The sequence below is a fragment of the Phaseolus vulgaris genome, chromosome 1, assembly GCF_051622355.1.
Source record: "Phaseolus vulgaris cultivar YP4 chromosome 1, ASM5162235v1, whole genome shotgun sequence".
Lineage (NCBI taxonomy): Eukaryota > Viridiplantae > Streptophyta > Magnoliopsida > Fabales > Fabaceae > Phaseolus > Phaseolus vulgaris.
The window spans coordinates 53,526,482-53,549,017 of NC_143498.1; the positions used below are offsets into that span (position 1 = coordinate 53,526,482).

Below are 22,536 nucleotides of genomic sequence, written 5' to 3' on the forward strand. Positions count from 1 at the left end.
AGAAATATATTCTGAAATAACAAATGCACCTCATTCTTAATTCAAAACTATAGAGAACATATTTTTCACTGTGGAGGGAGGGTACATGTTAAAATTTTGTTAGGTACAGGAAGCAATTGCCCAAAACTGGTGGTCTTATAAGGAATTTGGGCCCAACTACTTTGGAAGCAAAATTGGTCCGGCCCACCTCCTACACAAACAAATAAAATTCAATCTCGAGCATTTCATTGCCGCTCAGTCTCAAATTCAAACCAGGACCACCACCACGACCACCGTTACCGCCGCCGCATATTCAGTTTTGAAATGGCGAACGTGGACGAACTCTTATCTTCCTTAATCTCAGACATCCATTCGTACACCGACAAAGACCCTCTTCTCCCATGGCTTCGGTATTCCTCAATTCCCACTCTCTTTCTCTATTTTCCGCCTCACTTTTCTGTTTACTCATTCATTCCCAACGTTACTCGCAGCGCGATCCGAAAGATAAAGGATACTCTTCCTCCCAAAATCCTGAAGGAAAAACTACCCGCGTTCTTGCAGAAATGCGCTCACACCTTCGAGCTCGATCGACGTTACAGAAACGACATGCGCTATATTCGAGTGTGGCTCCATCTGGTAACCTCCTCTTGCAGAAATGGATTTGGAAAATGAAGCTTAAAGTTTTTGTCTTTTATATTATTATTTGATTTATCGACATTTAAAATATATATTAAGTTCAAACAAAGGGGTATTGACATGGTTAGTGATTTTCTCCCATATAGATGGATTTTTCGAGTGATCCAAAAACACTTTTGAGTACCATGGAGGTTAATCGCATTGGAACAAAACGTTCTGAATTCTACCAAGCGTATGCTCTTTACTACGAAAAGATCAAGAACTACGATGAAGCAGAGAGAATGTACCATCTGGGAGTGAAGAAGTAAGTTGTGTAGTGTAATTGTTTTGATTGTTGTGTTGTGTTGAGTACATGAGTGGTGATAAAACTTACCTGCAATGAGTTGACATGGTTCCTTGATTGTTGCCAAGTGCCGTGACACACATCCGATGCAACACTAACTATTTTTAACCATTTAGCTTAACATTCTCACCTTTGACTAGATCAAGTTTCCTATTCATTTTATTGTAATGGTTGGTGCTTTGGAGAAATTGGCACAGAAAAAATCACATGAATTTGCCGCTAGATTGTGCTTGAAACTTGGTGCATACATCATTTTCGATGAATTTTTCCTTCTCATAATTTCAAATTAGTAGATTAGTTCAGCAAATAACTACTCAGTACTTTAATTGGTATTAGGATGTTATGCGCCTCTATTCCAGAAATTTTACGAGTCATTGCCTTTTCTGGACAGCCTTGCAGAACCTCAAGATAAATTGCAGAAATCATATGAACAATTTCTTCAACGCATGGAGCAGCGAAAAAATAAGAGAGCCCAGGTAGTGACACGCTTTTATCTTCATGTACTCATATCTGGGTTGTTTTAGGCATTTTGTTCTTGTTGTTAGCGGCATTCAGTTAGCTAATTTAGAAGGATCTCCTGCAGCATCAGGAACCAAAAGCTGCCAGGAGGCCTCTATCTTCAAAGAGTTCTCTTGACAACAAGATAGAGGGAAGCAAAAGCAATGGAGCATGTTGCATTGAGGGTGTGCAAAAGGGGCCCGAAATTCAGAATTATGAAGCTAAAGGTGTAGCTAATGATAGACACTTAAAGACTAAGAAGGATGAGTGCAAGAACTTTCGTGGTGATGATACAGTTGTAGTCAAATTTGTTGACACTGCCATGGTTGGAAAGTCTGAAGCAGAAGATGCATGCCATCATGGATTGGTGGATCCTACGATAAATATGAAGGAGGCCATGAATGCCATCAACAGCATGTTCCGGGAGCCATTGGAGACTAGACCATTAGGAAGGAAGTCACATAAAAACCATTCAAAAGAAATTCGTAGTACAAAGAACGAGTTTGAGGTTTTTGTTGATGAAAACTTGGATCATGAAATCAAGTCATCCGGTTCCCTCTCACTTCAGAAAAGGACTGAAGCCAACCAACCTCACCAAGAACCGCTCCAAATATACATTGATGATGAAGAACATTCCGAGACCAGTAATGCAAATTTGTCTGAAGGTGGTTCTGCTTCATCGGCTTCACAATCAAATGACTTTGTTTTTCTCCGCCCCAAGGATATCACTTCTGAAAAATCTAGTGACATGGATGCTGAAAGCTCTCGTAATTCAAAGTTCAGAGAGGATACAGTTGTTTGCAAATTTGTTGGTTCCACCATTTTGGGTGAACCAGATGTGGAAAATGTTTGCCACCACGGTTTAGTAGAGCCCACCATCAACTTGAAGGAAGCTATGGATGATATAAATAACATGTTTGGGAAGCCAATAGATTTTGTTAGGAAAAGAAGAACCACCAAGCAGGAGAAAGCACCCCAGAGCAAAAGGGGAAATGACTTTGGTGGCTTTTCAATCCTTGCTGACGATGACCACCTGGAACAGAAAGTTCCACTACCACCACCAAAATTGCCAGGAAAGTCCAAGGAATCTGATTTGTTTGAGCCAACTCTCCTCACAAAGGAAGCCATGGACGATATAAACGAAATGTTTAACATGCCCCTGAATTTTTAGTAATAAGGTGATTTTTGAGAGCCAATTCTGATTTCTAATAAGTAAGCAGAATTTGATTTTGTGTGAAGTATTCGAGTGGAAGGTTTCACTGTTTGTACTGATTTTTATAACTGTTAGCATACTTTCGATGGGTATGGAACTCAAAGCTTGGAATGTAGAAAACCATTTCTAGTATATTAAATAACCACAGCAACATTGCAATTTAGTTTAATACAGCAAAAACATCAAAAAAATTAAGAAGAATAAATCTCCAGATCGAATACTATGTAGACACAAACAATAGGAAACAACAAAATCAGGATCAAGTGAATCTCAATGCATGGTAAGGGTAATTGTTTGAGACACTAGTAGTGAGTCTGTGAGCATTCGGAGGGACGGAAAGCCAATGGACCAGCAGCATAAATGACAGCTTCGTACTTGCTTCCATGCAATCTCTTGTTCTCATAACGAAGTGGTGCCCCATTCAGACCATAATTGACATTGGAGAGAAGGCTGCAACTTTCAAGAGGAGACCAAACAGGCTTCACGTAGCAAGAGTGGAGGGGGTGATCAAGTACATAATGCTGCATCTTGAACCCTTCGAGTAATGCAAATAGGTAACCATTTTTGTCTGTCTCAAAGACCTTATAGTAGATCACATGACCATTGTAGCTTTTGCAGGTAACACTTACTTTGGCTGAAGAAATGGGCTTGGCATCAATCATAGACCATGTTCCAAAGTGATCACAGCTCTGACAATAGACCGTAGCTTCCACCACCACCACTTCTATTTTCTTCTCTGTTGTTTTTGGAACATCCGGAGTGGCTTGTGTATAAGAGAAAGCCACCAGAAGAAGTAACAGAGAAAGGGTACTGAAATGCCTGCCAGCCATTTCCTTTGAGGGTTGAACTGAAGTGACTAGGAAGAGTTCAAAGACCAACGCTTACTACCAGTTGATGAGAGATTGTGTAGAATGATATATATAGCTGATAGCTCACTGGTAATGCATTGCACTATATGGAGGACTTTAGTTGAATTGATAATAAAGCATATCAACGTGCCATCCACTTTGTTGCCAATAAATCTCATCTATACGTGAAGGCCACATTTTGCCATCTACATGCTTTCATGTTTTGACACGTGAGATATGTTTAGTTACCAAAAAATATGGCTTTAGATATTTCCAATTTATTAGTAAATTTCATTGACCACTTAAATATCTAACACGATAGAAACACTAAACTTAACTTACAAATGATTATTTAACATATATACCTGTACTTTGACATTAAGTTTTAATATAATTATGTTGTAAAATAATTTCCACTGAGCATTTATCAACTGAGTTTATCTATTTTTAACATGTAAGATGTATTAAGTATTGATTGGAAATTTTAATTAAAAAGGAATATATGTCTGTGGTATATATATAAGCATCCTAAAGTATTTATAATTAGGAATTGTAAATTTTAAAATCTTTATTTAGTCCCTAAATTAAGAATATTCTTCAATATGTCCTTCTCACTAATTTTCTCATTTGCATAGTATCTGCCTATCAAATTAATCATTTTAAGGCTTAGAACGCACATAAAATAAAAAATAATTTTATGCGTGATATAACATAATAATTTAGTTATTTAAAATATTACGATGAATGTTTGATTGAATTATTTGATGTCAACATTAGAATTAATAATATGATTTTTGAGATAATAATCTTATTTATTATATAAATAATGCTAAAATAAAATGTAAATATATATAATTATTTTTATATTTTTACTCTTTAATTATTATATATTTAATACCTCATTATATATGATGTAATTATTTTTCTAAAAAATTATTTAATTAAATATTCAATTTAGTCCTTTATCTTGAATTTCTTCATAATAGACATATTTTCAAAAGTCTATACATAAAGAGATTTGGATGTGATGAGTTATGAGTCCGATGTGAGATTCCAAACTTCATATTTAAATTTCTCACTCTACAATTTTGTATTATTGCAAAAGTTATTCTAAAAAAAATTGTCACCAAATCAATCTCAAAAATATTTTCATCACCATTTTAATCGTCCAAAATTGTGATCACTAATTTAATCTTTCAAAGATTTAATTTATCACAAATGAGTTCATAAAAAAACATTCCATCAAGACTTTATGCTCCATTTTAAAGTGAGGAGGGAGTAGTTTAGTAATGACGAATAAATAAGTCTTTGAAAGATTAAAAGAGTGGCTATCTTATAAAGACTTATTCTTTATTTCTTTTATTAGGCATTATATATAACACAATCCCACTTGAGAGAAGATGTTTATTTGGACGTATGGCAAAGTCTGCTTATAGTATTTAACTTCCTATTTTTATTGAATATAGTATTCAAACTTATATAAATTCCAAATATATTATTATTAAGAAGTGATTTTAAGTCTAACTCAACAAATCTCTCACCTCGAGAATGACACTTCGTACGTGAGACAATATATTTATGGATGATCCAATTACGGTCTGACAGGGATGACCTGATAAGACCAACAATCTCGTTAGAATAGATTTTAAATAATTTTAATATTATATTAAAAAATAAACTTTAAGCATAACTCAACCTTATAAAACTATCAGTTTATAAGATGAGGTTTGCACCACTTATATACTATAAAATGTCTTAATCTCTAGTCAATATAGGTCTCCAACATAAAGTTTAAAGTCCAATTTTTAATATATATTAACCGATAACCAGTTTATCTGATATTGGTTAACTAGGAATTGAGATATTTTTTTTGTCCAATGAATATGAAGAAGCTAAAATTGTGACTGAGCATTTAGCTTCTTTAGCTCACTTTTATGCTTTGGTGACTCGTGCTAGAGTCTTCTCCTGGTTCTTGTTATGTAATAGAACTGTTCATGAATCTACCACTCCACATGTAACCTATCTGAACTTTTTTCCTTACACATTTTGATGAAAAACTTAAGGAACGAGGGTCATAAATAAATAAAAATAAGATTGTTCCGCGTTATGAATTCATGACAGCATGGTAATAAGAGAAAATGTCCAATTGATGAATAATCAATCATAATTTAAGCTCTAAATAAGACATTTTCAAAATCCATGAGATCAGTTAATAGAAAAAATTCAAAATTCGGTGCACCTATATTTATTTTTCTCAATTGGAATTAGCAATGATACTGACACCATCACATTTATTTTATATTCTGAAATGTATACAGTTTCTTTAGTTGTGGAATTTTGCAGCATGATGAGCAATGCATAGGTTAAGGTCAAGTACGTTGTTATCTTCAATTAACAACTGTCGTATAGCAAAAGTAGAAGTGCCTCCAAGTCTCATGCAGCTGCCATTGAAATTTTCAGCCACCCATTATTCTATTTAGCAGGCTACAGCTTTGGAAGTTTGTACTTTGTAGCTGTCATTTGCCACCAAACTTTGTTCATACTTCATCATAGAATATTAACAAAAACCCCATAGACTTTGACCTGTTCCATCTATATTATCAAAACTTCAACTATCACAACCTTATTCTTCACATGTAACTGTCATCACATGTAATCAACACACATGGGTAGGACTATGATTGTTAACATTTTTTATATCATGAGTTCAAAATTAATCTTTTAAATTAAGGAATTAACCTTTTTCAATAGATGTTTCTCCATAAATATGAATATAATAATTGAATCCTTATTCATATTTTCAAAGAAAATATTATTTGTCAATATTAACCATTTTGTTGAACAGAACAAATTAGATTAGATTGTTTATGGAAATAAAAAATATGGAAGTAGGGAGAGAAATGAGTAATGGTTGTAACTGATAAGAAATATAATTGAAAACATTTTTAACTTCACCAAATAAACAGACTGCGAAAATGAAATTAACTGATATTTGAAGCTTTTTTTGTTAGTTTGATTCCATAAACCATAACCAAACAAAGCACCCAAAGAAAAGATCACATTTTTTTCTCTCCCTTATGTACATGTGATTTGCCACTCTTGTACGATGAAACACAGGATGTATTAATGTACAGGTGAATACATTTTTGTGCCTTAACCGATTGAAAAAGGATGAGAATGGTAAGAACTTCATACTTACAACCTCATTAACTGATTTCAGTTTCCATTTACTGAAGCAATCTCAAGCTCTGCCCACCAAAGTGGAGAAAGTTTTGGAACAGCAGCTTCGGGTGTTATTTTTGTTATCTCTCTTAATCTCGCACAAACCTCTTTCACAGTTGGTCTTTGCTTTTGATCAGGATGGACACAAGATTTGATTAAAGTATCAACTTGTTGCAGCTGTTCTTCTTGGAAGGACGCTAGACTTGGATCCACCATTTCTTTGAGGGGCTGATCCCCATGTAAATATTGTGAAGCCCAGTCATCAAGTGAGCCATCATTGTCCACAGAATAAGGAAGCCTGCCTGTCACCATTTCAAATAATATAACACCAAAACTGTAAATGTTACTTGCTGGGGTCATGTCAGGGTGCTGTCTAGCAGAAGATTTTATCACAGCTGAAGCTATTTCAGTTAAGAAACTAAAATCAGAGACTTTGGCAGCACAATCATCAGTGAGTTGAACAGCTGAAGAATTCAGGTTGCTAAGAACCAAAGGAGGCTCCAACTGGTGCACATGTTGTAGGCAGTAAGCCATGCCCATGGCAACTCTAAGTCTTGTTTCCCAATCCAAGTGCTCAGCTTCTTTTACTGGAATTACAAGAAGATCAAATACATCAGCCAGTTTCCTACTTCAACACCAATAGAATGCCATAATAAAGTCCTTAAAAGCAACTATTTTGGCTTCTGAAAGAGAAGTAAACTCGGGGAGGAGGGACTAGAGAGATAGAAAGCAAATAAATAACAAAGTATTGTAAGCTCAATTTCCGACAGATATAATTCAAGACCTACACATATTTGCAGGGTTATTAGCAACCTATCTTAGCCTACTTTACACCGATAGTGTTCTCATCACTCCCAGAAAATAGGAAGGGTGGGGATGTGATAAGCATTAGTATTACAAAATACATTAGTTGACATCTATAGTTTCTTATGCTTGGGCTCTCTTCACAGAGAGAGAAGAGGAAGGATGGAAAGGTGATTTGTTTGACTGAGGAAGAAAAGAAAGAAAAAAAGTAACAAGATATCTTGTGTTATTTTTTATTTATTTTTATTCATTTTTTATTTTATATTAAACTAATTAAATTATACAAATGTCAAAATACTTTTTTTTTATTTAATTTTATTTCTTACCTTTTTTTCATTTTTTTTCTCTGTTTTCATCCTCTCAATTTCATTCCTTGCTTTATACAGAGTTTAAGTTCTAAACTGTGACATGATATAGCAAAACACAGAATAGGTTCAATGATTGATAGACCAAATCAACTTTATTATATGATAATAGTATCCATAATGAGTCAGAGAAAATTCCTAATTGAGGGGCCAAACCCATGTGTCCTTGCCCATTTATGTCTATCCATTGACATCAATCTAATGTAAGTCTTGTCAGTATTCAATGATCAGAAGAATTTCTATTGCAAACTTTAGGCTGACAGAAAAGTAGTCCTAATCTAACTAACTACGGGTAACATCAGAGTAGTAGCAAAAGAGGACAACCCTCTATAAACTGAATGTATGAAGTATCAACAGACGAAAACTTGTTAACCAGAATGTTGGAAGCGTGTAAAACCAATACTTTAAAATTTGATGATCATAGATAGGGATACTCAACCATTAATTTACTTTGTATGTAATAATAACACCAAAATGATAGGTACTTACTGTGTAAATGCTCAAAGAGAGTTCCATTTGGGGCGTATTCAAAAACCACCATTCTGGTGAAAGGCTCGTCTTCTTCACAATGTCCAAGAAGATTTACAAAATTCTTGTGGTTCACTTTTGATAATGTATCTATCTGAAACCATAATTACTTAAAATGTTAGTTAGGATAGCAGCCTAGTTGCAAATTTACAAATAATTTCGTTTAACTTTTAAGGTGGCAGTACCTTCTTCCTAAATTGGGCTTCTAAAGTCTTTGACCAGTCTTTTGATTCTGTCACTGCAACAGAGGCCACAGCTATTTCAACACCACTGGACAAAGTCCCTTTGTACACAGTACCAAGGGATGAAGTGCCAATTACATTACTAAAATCTTCACATGCTGCTTCAAGCTCTGATCTCTTCAGCTTTGGCACACCTGAAAATGTACAACTCTGTCATCCATTTAAAGAGGCAGAAATCTTAAATACAATACATAAATAACATATCTCGTCAAGGGAGTGCAATACTGCAATCTTTCAAGCCAGATCAATGAGATGACCGAGGACCAAATTAAAATAAGTTAAGTATTTTTTTCTCTTTGTGACATTTCATTAATCATGAACTAGTGGTTGTGTGCAAGTTATCTACTGTTTCTCTACATCACTACTTTTAAACAGCTAAGATTTACCCGTTACGAATGCCTTCTGAAGCTGTCCACTTAATCCTGTGGCCCAAGGTTTTACAGTAGCCACCTTGTTTGTTTTCCAGAGATATATGCCAATGATTGAAATGACAACAAATGCAAAGCCACCTATAACTCCAGCCAAAATACGAACAAGATTGTTGTTTGATGAGTTACTTTTAGATGGTGGTCCAGAGCTTGGTTCAGGCAGAGGAGAAGGAGAAGTAGAAGCAGAATCATTTCGGTCAGCGGAAGCTGGCTTCTCAACCGGTGGTGTTGCTGGGGCCAGTGAGGGTGCTGAAGGTGATGGAGCAGGACTATCAGGCAAAGTAGCAGTACGGTCAAAAGGACTTACACTACCACGAGGAAGAAATTGCAGTAGCCTCCTTGAACCTTTCTTATTTTTGTCAATGTGCCTTCACAGAAAGAATGATAGAATAAGATTGTGAAATAGAATGGACACAACCTGAAATATAGAGAACCAGTGAACCAGAAATACATGAAAGAATCTCGTGGCTTATAACTCTAAACTAGAGATGAGCCCTTTTAGAACCTTAATGTCATACCGTTTGATGAATCTTCTTGTACAAGCTGGCACTTTTCCTGCCATACTTAGTCGTCTTTCATCTACTTGATATTCAGAAATCATCTTCAATTTATTAATTTCAGGAGAGAAACCACAGAGATGATCATTGTTGTCCAACAAACTGCAATAAGAAGAAACTAAGAAAAGTACGAAAATAAATTTAAATAATGAGATTTGAAGTGTTCAAAGAGTTTTCCTACAGAATTGTTAGAGAAATATTATTCCCAAGATCTTTAGGTAGATGTCCACTGAAGTTGTTGTAGCCCAAATCCAAAACCTCCAATTCATTCAAGTGTGCAATCCCTTCAGGGATGATTCCATAAAAAGAATTGTTCCGCAAAATTCTGTAACATATTCATCACACGATTACTGGACAGTTGAAAACATTTGAAAACTGAAATTACTAATGAATTAGTTGCAACAAACATCACCAATTGATAACATACATGGACTTTATGTGAACAAGGTTTGCGAGCTCAGGTACCAGATTTCCTTCAAGACAAAGGTCTTTCAAATTCCTGCCAAACAAAATTTATTCTATTGATCAGAATACTACTAATAATATCTAACCAACAATGTTAACAACAGTCATTTTGATTTAACAGGAAATTGATCTTGAAATTTGGTAATGATACTATCAAACTTCTATGGATCAGTTGATTCAAGACCAAGGTACATTTCAATTGAGGATATATTAGAATATAATAAAAAAAATCATGATAGATTTCTATAGCAGTCTCAAAATATCATGAATCAAACAGTTTTGCTAATAACAAAGAAAAATAAAGTACAAATTTGAAACTTGGACTTCTCATCTGATGACCCAAATGAATAAAATCTAAAAAAAAAATCCTTTATTCATTCTGTGGCCATAAATTAAGTTGAAGAGAAAAATACATAAATTCAATTTCTTAAAAACAGATCACAAAATCAGAACTTACAAGACTACCACCCTTCCAGCAGAGCACTCAACACCAAACCAATTACAATGGTTAACTGCTACTTCATCGTTAACCCAATTTGACAAAGCACCAAAAGGGTCTCTAACTATTCCCTGCTTGAACTTCAGAAGAGCTTTACCTGCACATAGAACTCACTTCTCAGCTTTATTTTCCCCTCGGAAACACACAAATAACACAGAAAATTCTACAAAGCAAAAACCCAATACCTTCTTCATTCAAAGAGCAACAGCAACTAAAGTTCTGAAACAACAAACACAACGCCAGAAGGAACACAGGATCCCTGAAGCAGTTGGATTTCCAGTTTTTGTTGTTCATTCTTGCTGCGTGCAAACGTCAACTGGGGCAAAAAAAGCACGATCCAGATTGAATTTTTCTTCAAGGAAGCGAAATGGAAGGAAGTTGATGACCAAAAGGAAGAGTCTTCAAAAGTATCGAAAGATATGAAATTGCTAAAATATTGTCAAATATGGCAAAGGGGTGAATCTCCAAACCATGTTCTTAGACCAAGAAACCAGTTTGGACCCATACAACACACTACAAAAATATTTGAAAACGCGTTCCCTCACAATAGAATTTTCCTTCTAAATTACTTTTATATTATTAAAAAAAATACTTCAAAATCTAAACGCAACTTCAACACCCATCCTCTCAAATAAAAAATGTCACCAACACAAGCACGTTAGTAGCCCTGTAACAAAATTATAATTCCAAAATAATACTATATACAAACTATGACATTATTTTCAATACATTATTACTAGTGTAAGGAAAAATATGATAAGTATAATTTTTTTTAATTATTCTAAAAATTAATCAAACTATACTTATATTATTTTTTAATTAACTAGTAATGAAAGAGGTTTTTATAATAATCATGTTGGAGATCTTACATCGACTACCATTCATGGTATATAAGTGAGTGCAAATCTAATATCATGAGCCGGTTTTATGAGGTTGAGTTAGGATTAAAATTCACTTTATAATATGGTATCAGAATCATTTTGAGTCTATCATAACGAGTATATTATTGGGCTTATCAGATCATCCCTTATCGGACAGTTATCAAATCACCCATCATATGTTATCCTTCTTATGCACAAACTGTCATTCTCGACGTGAAAGAGTGTTGAAAGAGTGTATTGGAGATTCCACATTAACTAGAGAAAGTTATAAATATTAATTGGTTTAGAAAGAATAATCATATATATATATAATTAAATAATACTATAAGAAATCGTTATATTATTAATATATGAACTGTTTTTTTATTTTTTTTCAAGTGTAAATCATGTTATGGGTATAACTTTATTTAAAATTAAACTCATTAATTATATTAACAACATTAAATGTTTTAATAAATTGTTTTGATTTATTTAATTTGTTAAAGAAGCCAAATCAAAAATTCTGTCTGCAACATTAAAATTGTACAGCATGGAATGGGTCAAAAGGCTGAAGAAACAGTGCATAGTGATGAGTATAGTAATTGCAGAGACAGTGAATTAGATGTGATTCAAGCAAATAGATTAATCATCAGAATTACAACGCAATTTTCATTTTTAAACTCTTCTTCTGATTGCGTGCTTATCGTAACTAATGCAATCATTACACTGTAATTTCCAAAGTCAAACTCATTAAACTGCTTAAAATTATTTGGTACTAGTAGTTTAATCATTTAATTAATGAACATGGAGTAGTACGTCACATTAAATGCAAACAAACAATATCAGTAAGCTTTTAATGATATAATAAAAGACAACATAAATACTAAAATGACAAAAGCTATATTTTTTTTTAAAATATTACATGAAAAAGAGCCAGAATTTTAGGTCTGAAATACTATAAAGCATTTCATAAAAAAGACTTTTTACATTGTTCGTTTAAATACCTATACTGTTTAGAATACTCCAATATTTTCGTGAAAAATGTTATGTTTATTTAATAATTTTAAAGGTGATTTTAATTTTTCTCTTCTTTTTAAAAATAATTTGAGAGTATAAAAGTATTATTATGAGAAAATATGTGTTTGAAATAAAGATTGAAGATTGTTAATTCCGTATTCTTTTTAAAAATTTGTTAATTTTCTATTTCAAAACCCGTTTTTAATTTATTTTTTTAAAATTGCTGTGATATTTTAGAGACAGTATTTAAGATTTGTAAAACATATATACAGTAAAAAAGGAAATACAGTACATTTTATTTTTATTTTTAAACAAAAAATTATAAGAAGTACATAATTTTTATTTCTGTCTCTTTACTTATATCTTACTAAAGAAGCTAAAATTGTTCTATTGTTCTATTTCATTTATCATTTTTCTACTTTTCTTTTATTTCTTTAACATCTAACACACAAACTAATAATTTATTTTTTACAATCATATTATATTATACGAAGAATATGCATATATATATATATATATATATATATATATATATATATATATATATATATGTGTGTGTGAAATTATTTATTAACAAGAAATAAGGATAAGATGAAATTATTTTAGTATAACTAATTGTGTTTACTTTGAATCATAGATATGTAACTGTGTTGAATACACAAAGAACAAAATTCTACTAGACTGAAATGGAATTGTATTTAGTGAAAGTATTTATAACTTTCAATAAAATTCACTACTTAATATATTTTATTTTAAAATATCTATCAATGTTTTATAATACCAATATAACCATTAAATATTATATTTGTATATCTGTTCATTTGTTAAAAGATAAATATTTTTATAGAATGAAATTTAAAAATAATAAATAACTTTATGCTAAGAGAAAATAATAAAGTGAAAAATTATTATTCTATTATTATTAGAATGAAAATAATTGACACGCTGCTTTTTCTATACGTTTCTCCTTAACTTTTCACTTATTCAAACAAATTGAGATAACTCTCTCCATTTTCATTGATTTCATCATCAAAACACCATTTTCAATCTATTTTTCTTCATTTTTTATATTTTTTATTTTATTTTTCTATGTTTGATTCCAAGTTCGAATTAAACAAAAAAGAGTTAGAAAAAGTTATTTCACCATCATGAGTTATGGTAAAAATAAAAGAAAGAATATAGCATTGTTGTATATTTTAGATGAAAATATACTTTTTTTTGTTGAGATAATGAAATGAGATGAGACAAAATAGTGGGTTTTGGAAGCTATCATGGGCTGCTGACTTCACTAAATTCTGATAATATCATTTTCTCGCGTCTTTCTCTTTCTCTTTCTCTTTCTCTTTCTCTTTCTCTTGAGACTTGGTAAAACATTCACTCACCAATTTTAATAATTTATATTATTTTCTTATGATAAAATCCTAGTGATTAAAAAAACAAAGAAAAAACTAAGCATCTTTCTTTGTTCTGTTTGAGCTTTTTGTGTGAACCATCTTTCTCCCTATCTTCAATATTCTTCATTCAAAAAGGTTTTATAATAAAATCAGTGTATTATAGGTTCGACAAGATGAGAAAATCAAACTTGAATTGAAAAATTAACTTCTTATTTAATTTTCATTTCTTAAAATTATCTCTTTATCTTTGAACAAATACAAAATAACTATTTATTCTCAATTTTTTAATCGAAATATGAATGATAATAGATTGCCTAAACAAATTAGCACACCTTTTTAAGTGTGATGTTCGAAGAATTGTGAATTATTTGACTGAGTATAGTACAAATTTACATCTTTTAAATTTAACATTTTAAGGTTTGCAAACCCAATTTAGTATAATGAGTTTAATATTTGGTCGGCAGAAATTTGTAACTTATTCACATACATAACATGACTAAAGTTAAAAATCTAAAATAGTTAGCTAAATGGTTAAATAGGTGATTAATAAAAGTTTAAGATAATCCAATTGTCGATCACATAATCATCATTAGGATTGAAGATGACTCATAACCTTATAGGTCAACAGACATGAAGTAGAGAAGTTTTTGACCATTTATACACGTATTAAGGTGTGATAAATACTTTTCTTTTAATACATGTGAGTTTCCTACAAATTATGAAAAAAAATTATTTTGATTGAAAAAACACATTTCATAAATGTAATGGTTAAGAAAATATAGGGCTGAAAAGTCCAGAGACCGAAAGGTTTTGAGAAAAAAAGACCGAAAATATATTAAAGATAAGTAAAATTAGAAAAAGATAAAGAAATAATAAACGGTTTTAATATTGGATCTTCATCCAATGAATAATTTCAAATCATTAAAAATATATTTAGTAATTATAAAGTGTAAAAAGTGAAAGCCCAATAAAGTTAATAAAGATTAATGATGAGTTTTATAAATAGGTAATTTAATTAATAGGTAAGTATAGTGTTTTTTATGAAATTATACCTTAATCAAATTAATTATGACATCCATCCAACTGGGAATGAGCCCAAATCCACCTAGCCGAGAGAAAGTTCTAGTCCACCTGAGAGAAATTTCAAGCTCGTTTAGCCAAAAGATAGTCCAAGTCAACCAACCTAGTGACCAGAAATAAAAATTGTTAGCAAGATATCTGAAAGACGTGAGAAAGAGAAGAAGAAAAGTTATTTACTTAAAAGACCCTGTAAAAATAATAAATAAAAATGATAAACTTTGTCATATGTCAAAATATTATTTAGAGGTTGGTGTAGTTTTATACTCCAAGTAATTATTCATCTCTTTCTTAATAGATTGACTAATTTAGTTTAATATTTTTAATATAGTATTAATATTTTTTCATCCAACACAATCAAATTATGATTTTGAAATTTTAACTAGAATAAAAATCTTAATTTAAGTAAGTTCTCACTAAGAACATTATACTACTTATTTCTTAGGAATAGGGTAAGGTATATTAGTCAAATTTTAAGTAATTTCCTTTGACACTAATTGCTTAGACAAATTTCAACTATGAATTCCCATCTTCCTGAAGTAATTTAGATTTTTTTTTATTAATGAATTAAAGTCAAATTAAATTCATGAACCATTGAATTAATTGAGTAACCCAAATTATTGGATAATGATTAGGAGTAAATTAGGTGGAAAAGGTTGGTGAAAATAACTTATGATATCTCTTTATTTATTTTAGTTATCTTTTGTGTATTTCTTTGCTGTATTTATTTTAATTCAAGTATTTTTAATTAATGTCTTTGCTTTTATTTCCACAATTTTGGATTTTTTTTATTTATATTCTATATTATTAAATAATTATATACCAAGTCTTTGAGAATTCAGTATTTTGATTTCTTCCATTTACTAACGATAATAAATTGTTGTCCTGGTCCAAAAAAGGTTAACATGAATAAAATTAAGTTAAATTGATATAATTCTAACTAAGAAGATTATATGATTGAAAATGTTGTAGTTTCAAACCTTATGTTTAAAAAAATTTATTGTTTTGTATGTTAGGCCGCTATCCGGGTGCAGTCGGCCCAAGCAAGTTTACCTTACTTATTTGAATAATATAATTTGTTCTCCTATCAAAAGTAGGGAAAGTATCTGATTTCTTTCAATCAAGAGATAGAGGTAGAGGCTTTACTTCAATTGTCTACGCTAGGATGAAGCTGCTGTCGAGTGGGGATTGGTCGAGGGGAGTTCCATCATGTAGTCAGGTACAAATAAGTTAGTAAAACAGGACTAGGAAGTGTACGACGAAGCATGCTTGATAGTAAGTGAATGCGAATCACGTGGGTTTGTACTAATCCGCTTTGGAGCTTTCGAGAAAGATTGCTCCATCTATAAAGAAAGAACGCAAAGAGCATTTCTTATTAAATTAAAAGGGAGAGTACTCTATTATCTTATGTGCATTATATTAGTGTGTTCTATTTTTAAAAGAATTTTCAAGATGAAACATTTTTTTGTGTACACCTTATAGTTATAAATGGAATGAATTGAATGCTTGGTGGTTTAAATGCAAAAAAATTACATTAACTACCGTTCATATAATTTTGTAAATCAGCGTATATTGAATTTAAGTCTCCGACAATATAATATAATTTGATTAAGATTATTTTTAAAAAATACAATATTTTTTTTAAAGTAGAAGATATACTATTTTTTATACAATTTCATTGATAAGAAGTATCTATATAAGATCTTTCTATTTAATTATATTTTTATTTACAATAATTTAAATTTTTAAAATACTATTCAGGGAACTGAGTTGGATACTTATATCTTATCAATAACTACTATTTTATTAACAACTTGTTCATCAAACAAAATATTTGTGCGCGTGTCAACAAAAAATAAGATATAAAAAAGGAAGTGTCTCAAGCTTTCAATTTCAAAAACACATCCAAAATTTGGTTAATTTCAGTGGTAATTTCCAACTATTTATTTAAGTGTAATAATAACTGTACCGGTCAGGTTAACACGACAGTCAGAAGTCTCAGCATCCGATCAGGGTCGACCGACACGACTAAATTTATCATGTCTAAACAGAAGATGAACAAGACTAGTTAATGGTCAAACATGAGATAATATACTTCTAATCACGATCTAAAACCCTAGTCCGGCCCAATAACAAAAAGTCCACACGATAATCATATAAATAAGTACATATTTCAAAAATAAGTTACATAATCATTTCGTATTAATAGCACCAAATATCGAGATTTTACTTGAGTAAGAGAGTGTCTTTTATAGATACCATTCGAGTTTAAAGTTTACTATAACGAAAAATAGAAGAGATTGTTAACAAATATAGAAATAGATAGACGGAGAAAGGTTCTCTTGATTCTAACACTTTTTGATAATACTAATAATAGAATAATTGTATTTAAAAATTGTGACGGAGAAAATGTTAGATATGGCAATTGACATATAGATAGTTGTTGAGCTTTCGCAGTTGTGATGATGACACTTGTGATTTTAAAGAAACTGGTGTGGCGTCTTACATATATGAAGTAAAAGGAAGATTAAATAAAAAAAAAAATAAAGGAAAAAAACAGATTATAAGAAATCAAATTGATTTTCTGAATAATCCACCACCATAGTCACCATCGCCCTTTACGTTTACTTGTTCAACCCAACCCACATTCCTCACTCTCCTTTCTCAACTATCAATCACTTTCTTCATAATTAATAAATCTTATAATTAAGTTAATTCCATTTTCTTAACACAAGATGGGATTAGCTAATATTACAACACATAATATATTAGATGAACCAACAATCTTATAGAAGTTCATAAATTATACTTATTTATAAATTATAAAATATTTTTACTTCTAGTTAATTTTTACTTGAGCTAAATAATTTTTCTTTAAACAAAAATCAATTCAAAACCAATCATAAGTTTTACTCATTTTTGCTTACATAAAAATATTAAAAATTCAAGTAATTTATATTTTAAAATATTTACCCTGAAATAAAGTTTCTGATAAAACTTAATAAAAATATTGAACCAAAGAAACTATTCTCTGTGACTTTATATTTTAAGGAAGAAACGATCATCTATATTTTGAGAAAAAAAAAATTTGAATAGAAAAACAATAAAGTTTGATAATTCCCACTAACGAAACTGAGTGTGAATTGTAGGAACAAGAGTTTGTTGTGTTGTTGGTGATTAGAGCACCTACCACATGTAAGATTGGACACATGATTATCAGACTCGAGCTTATGCTTCAGCACCTTTCATGGCATGTTTCTTCTTAAAATCACATGTCTTTTTCTTCCTCTCAACACCTTTCATCTCATCAAAAATCAACAACTTTCATCTCATCAAAAATTAAGATTAACTTTTTTTTTATATATTTTAAGGTTAATAATGAGATTTACACGTACTTATATATTATGAAATGTTTTTATATTTAATAAATATGACATGTTAACTATTTTATTCATGTTAAGATTAATTTGATAGTAAAAATAATAATAAAATATTAGTTCAAATATTTAACTAACAAAAACAAATATACTAATAATTAATATTTATTGTTAACATAGTATAAGTCGAAAGTTGTATAAAAAAGAAAAAATAGCAAAATAAATAATGTATAAAAAAATTCAAGGTAATGTTTTATTTCTTATTTTTATATGATTTGGATAATGTACTAGTTGGTATTGGACGAGTCGGTCTATCTCGGTCACGGATCGACCGAGTGAAATAACACAATAAAATATAGTAATGACAATTGCAACGGTACTTAATGATTCATAATTAGTATCTTAAAATATGTGAGAGATTTCTCCGACGAATCAGCTAAATAACTGATTAACGGAAGGATGCACATCTCTATTAGTAAGGGACCATGATGCAGGTAAACTAATAACTGATATTTAGTCCATCATAGCCAGAGCCCATAACCAATACTATAAATAAAGTCCTTTGTGAAGAAGCAATGTACGTCTTTACCATTGACCAGAATGTACTTTTTACTGTAATACTTACTTGAACGTCGAAATACCTACCTTTTGTAAATTACCATTTAGGGTCAACATTTAAGAAATGAGTTTTGAATAAAACAAATAGAATTACATGTTATAAGTGCATCCCATCTACTATCTAAGTCCCAACCTATACACTTATACATCGTAATTTATTTATCCCATTGGCGTCATGATCAGAAAACAAAACACACACAGAAATGTTTCCTTTGAAGGAATGTGGTGATCAGAAAAATTTGCATTTCCTATTTGCATCTTGGACAAATGCGATACTCACCAACTCCACGTTGGAACAAGTTGGCCATAACCAGTAAACTGAGTTGTAAAATTATGCACAGGATATGAGAGTGTCTGACAGCTCATAAATGAACTTAAAATTAATGTGTTATTCACATGACACATTAGGTAACATGTTATGTTTTTTTCTTTTTTGCATTAATGTTTTGTAATGTAGTGGAACATGACACCATCAAAAAATTTAATTTCCCATCATATAATCCAGTATAATCACATTAAGAAATTTAATTTTTATTGCCATTTTGTTAAAAAAAATTACAAAAACAGGGTAAAATAACCTCTTTATATGATGTACGGCCGAAATATACGGGCCCATGGTTTGTCATTTAATTTTAAAAAGTTCCTGTTTTACATTAATGGAATCCGATTTTCTGGCCTTTTTGGGCTTTCTTAGTCTCTCCTATTTAATTATGGAAAAATTTATTTTTTATTCATATATATATATATATTGATAAAATAATTTATTTTTTATATATTTTTAAATATGTAACTTTCGTTGTTCTTCATCAATTCTGTTAATAGCAAAATCATATATTAGAGAGACAAAGATCACACATTTTTATAAATTAAAAAAATAGTTTGAAAATAAAAAAATTAAAATCAAGTTTAATTAAATGTATATGGATTAAAAACACTTTTCTTTTTCATAAATCTATATTAGATACTTGTTTTTTCATATTTGGGCCGGTTTTCGAGTATTGGGCTTCGGCCTTTTTTGTTTCCTGATTGATTTAAAAGAACACATACGTATGTACGGATTTTTTTAGGTACGTAGTTTAGTGCAGTGACTTGTAAAACAGTTCCAGCCAAGAATTAGGTGGATTAGGTTTCTCAGTGTGCAATATTACAAAATTAATTATTTAAAACCATGTATCATTAAATATATATTTAACAAATCTAAAACTAATTACAATGTGTTTGAGAGAGAAGGTACACATATCTTAAACAATATTTATTACATCAATTATCAAAATAAATAAAAAACCATTTAAAGAGTTAGATTGTAGTTGTAAAATATCAATGAAAAGGATAGTAGCTGTGAAATAATTAAATACTAGGGGATATGTAATAATAAAAACAAGAAAATATTTGTTGAAAATAATAATTACTGTTTAACTATTTTTTAAAAAGTTAGAGTAATATTGATGAATAATAAAATAATCTCGTAGAAAAATATATTAAAACTTATAAATAATCCTGTTAATGTATAATTTTTTGTATTTGTTTTTTGTGATAGATATTGATGCTTTAATAATAATATTGAACATTAAGATGAAAAGTTAGCACAATTACGATACGATTTAAAGTTTTGGAGCCTCCCACAGAAACATGTCATTTGCTGTGGGTTCACCATTTCTATGGCAAAACATTTTCCTCAACAATTGCTTATAATGGAATATTCTCCCTCAAATATTTTCAATAAATAAATTACTAAATAAAAATCGAATATATTTAAATGTCTTAAAAAATAATATTTATTAAACAAGTAGGAAATCAATAGGAAGAGATGTGCAACCTCTTTTCCAATTCTTGAATTTTAATTATATAAAATTAGGTTTTGAGATAAAATCTCATCAGCCCATTTCTTTGTCTTCATTTCATTATGTTTTATAATTTCTTATGTGATATTGAACACTATCAAGCTGATCTGATATTGAGACATTTATCTTAAATAACATGTTCGTGTTGAACACTGATACTTATACAATATTCGTAAGACAATACGTAGAAGACACGTATTGGTGAAATGTCTAATTCAAAAATTATTTATTAAATTTCTGACAATTCTAATAAGATTCTAACAATTTAAAAACAATATATATTAATTTTCTAAAAATTTAAAATTGGTGATATAATTTTGTATTATAATTATAAAAATAAAAAACAATTTTTTTAATATTTTGAATCTGTGTTGTGTTTGTGTTTTTTCTACCTAATTTGAATCTATACAAATGAAATCAAATGGATAGAAGTTGAATACAAGGATTCAAAAATAGACAAGTAGACAACAATATAACGTTCAAACTGTTGAATAGATGACAAAGATTGAGAAAGACCACATAGTTTTCACTCTGGAGGGAAAACGAGAGTTTGAAACCCCTGAAATATTTAAACATATAAAAACTATATAATATAACTATTGTTTGATGAAACTATGATATGCTAAACATATATAATTTAACATAAGTTGGTTGGTGTATCCACAAGGCTTGAATTGAATCCCCATTGCTGATTACTGTCTGAAGGAATCTAAGTTTTATAATTCACAGAGAAAGATGATGATGATCAACATTGAAAAATGCAAGGAATCTAAGAAAAGGGATTATTATTTGCTGCGCCGCGGCTGCACAACGAAGCAGGAAGGGCACCTGATCAAACCGTTGGAGTTGCAGGAGGAACAGATCCTGAAGGCGCCGCTCTTTTCAGCGAACACTTTATGGCTTCCATCACATTTGTCGCACACAACGAATCTCAGTCCTCCGCAGAGATCGCACGCGATGCTCCGCGACAACGGCAGCCGTTCGATCAGCTCGTGCAGCTCGCCGCTGTCGTAGAGTCGCCGAACGTCCTCGGCGCCGCCGATGTAGGTTCCGGCGATGAAGACGCTGGGAAGCGGGGCTCTGCGGCTGCCGAGAATCCGCTGCAGCTCCTCGCGAAAGCGGTCGTCGACGCTGACGTCGCGCTCGTCGAGGGCGACGGCGAAGCCGTGGAGGATGGACCGGATGGCGCGGCAGTCGTCGTAGGTGCGGCGGACGACGCGGAGGCTGGTGTAGTAGAGGACGATGGAGGAGCAGTCGGAGTATGGCGGCTCCGCGAAGGAGGAAGGGGCGGCGGCGCGGGGGCTGCTGAGGGAACGGAGGAGGGAGGGGGAGACGGAGAGGCGGCGGAAAAGGGAGGGAGATTTGGGGGAGCTAGGTTCGGGTTCGGAATCGAGGAGGATTTGGACGTCTTTGAAGGAAGTGCAGGAGACGGAGCAGGCTCGGGATCGGTTGGGACGCGAAGCTGTGGTTCGCACACGCCATGGTAGCCACATTGAAGCAAAGGAGAAACAGAATGCGTGTGTTTTTGTTTTTGTTTTTTTGATGTGGTGTGTTTTATGAAGGTGTGTTGTGTTTAGTGGTAGTGAGTGGGGTTGAATTGGTAGATAGATAAAAAGGGAAGGTTCATCCTTATTAATGATTAGATATTTGCATTTTATTAAATTAGTAAAGAAAATCAAGTAATAAAAACACTCAACCAATCTACAAAATAAAATAAAAATTGGA

General features: G+C 31.4%; 4 protein-coding genes across 4 annotated transcripts; 1 reads left to right on the forward strand and 3 right to left on the reverse strand.

Moving 5' to 3' along the window:
* Positions 1–235: 235 nt before the first annotated feature.
* LOC137815096 (Mad3/BUB1 homology region 1) lies at positions 236–2,766 on the forward strand. The gene is made up of 5 exons (XM_068618137.2): positions 236–389; positions 471–615; positions 762–919; positions 1,350–1,434; positions 1,542–2,766. The coding sequence occupies exons 1-5, from the start codon at positions 304–306 to the stop codon at positions 2,625–2,627; spliced, it is 1,560 nt and encodes a 519-aa protein (XP_068474238.2). The 5' UTR covers positions 236–303; the 3' UTR covers positions 2,628–2,766.
* Positions 2,767–2,803: 37 nt separating this feature from the next.
* On the reverse strand, positions 2,804–3,590 carry MOP10 (Pollen Ole e 1 allergen and extensin family protein). Its single transcript, XM_068618138.2, has one exon. The coding sequence runs from the start codon at positions 3,497–3,499 to the stop codon at positions 2,972–2,974; it is 528 nt and encodes a 175-aa protein (XP_068474239.2). The 5' UTR covers positions 3,500–3,590; the 3' UTR covers positions 2,804–2,971.
* Positions 3,591–6,498: 2,908 nt separating this feature from the next.
* On the reverse strand, positions 6,499–11,298 carry LOC137815098 (putative inactive receptor-like protein kinase At3g56050). Its single transcript, XM_068618139.2, has 9 exons — positions 10,813–11,298; positions 10,586–10,724; positions 10,091–10,162; positions 9,845–9,988; positions 9,625–9,765; positions 9,065–9,474; positions 8,622–8,812; positions 8,398–8,530; positions 6,499–7,326 (listed from the first exon to the last, which is right to left on the reverse strand). Exons 1-9 carry the CDS (start codon positions 10,919–10,921, stop codon positions 6,734–6,736), a joined length of 1,932 nt encoding a protein of 643 aa, XP_068474240.2. The 5' UTR covers positions 10,922–11,298; the 3' UTR covers positions 6,499–6,733.
* Positions 11,299–21,272: 9,974 nt separating this feature from the next.
* On the reverse strand, positions 21,273–22,410 carry LOC137815099 (uncharacterized protein At3g28850). Its single transcript, XM_068618140.2, has one exon. The coding sequence runs from the start codon at positions 22,302–22,304 to the stop codon at positions 21,597–21,599; it is 708 nt and encodes a 235-aa protein (XP_068474241.2). The 5' UTR covers positions 22,305–22,410; the 3' UTR covers positions 21,273–21,596.
* Positions 22,411–22,536: the final 126 nt, after the last annotated feature.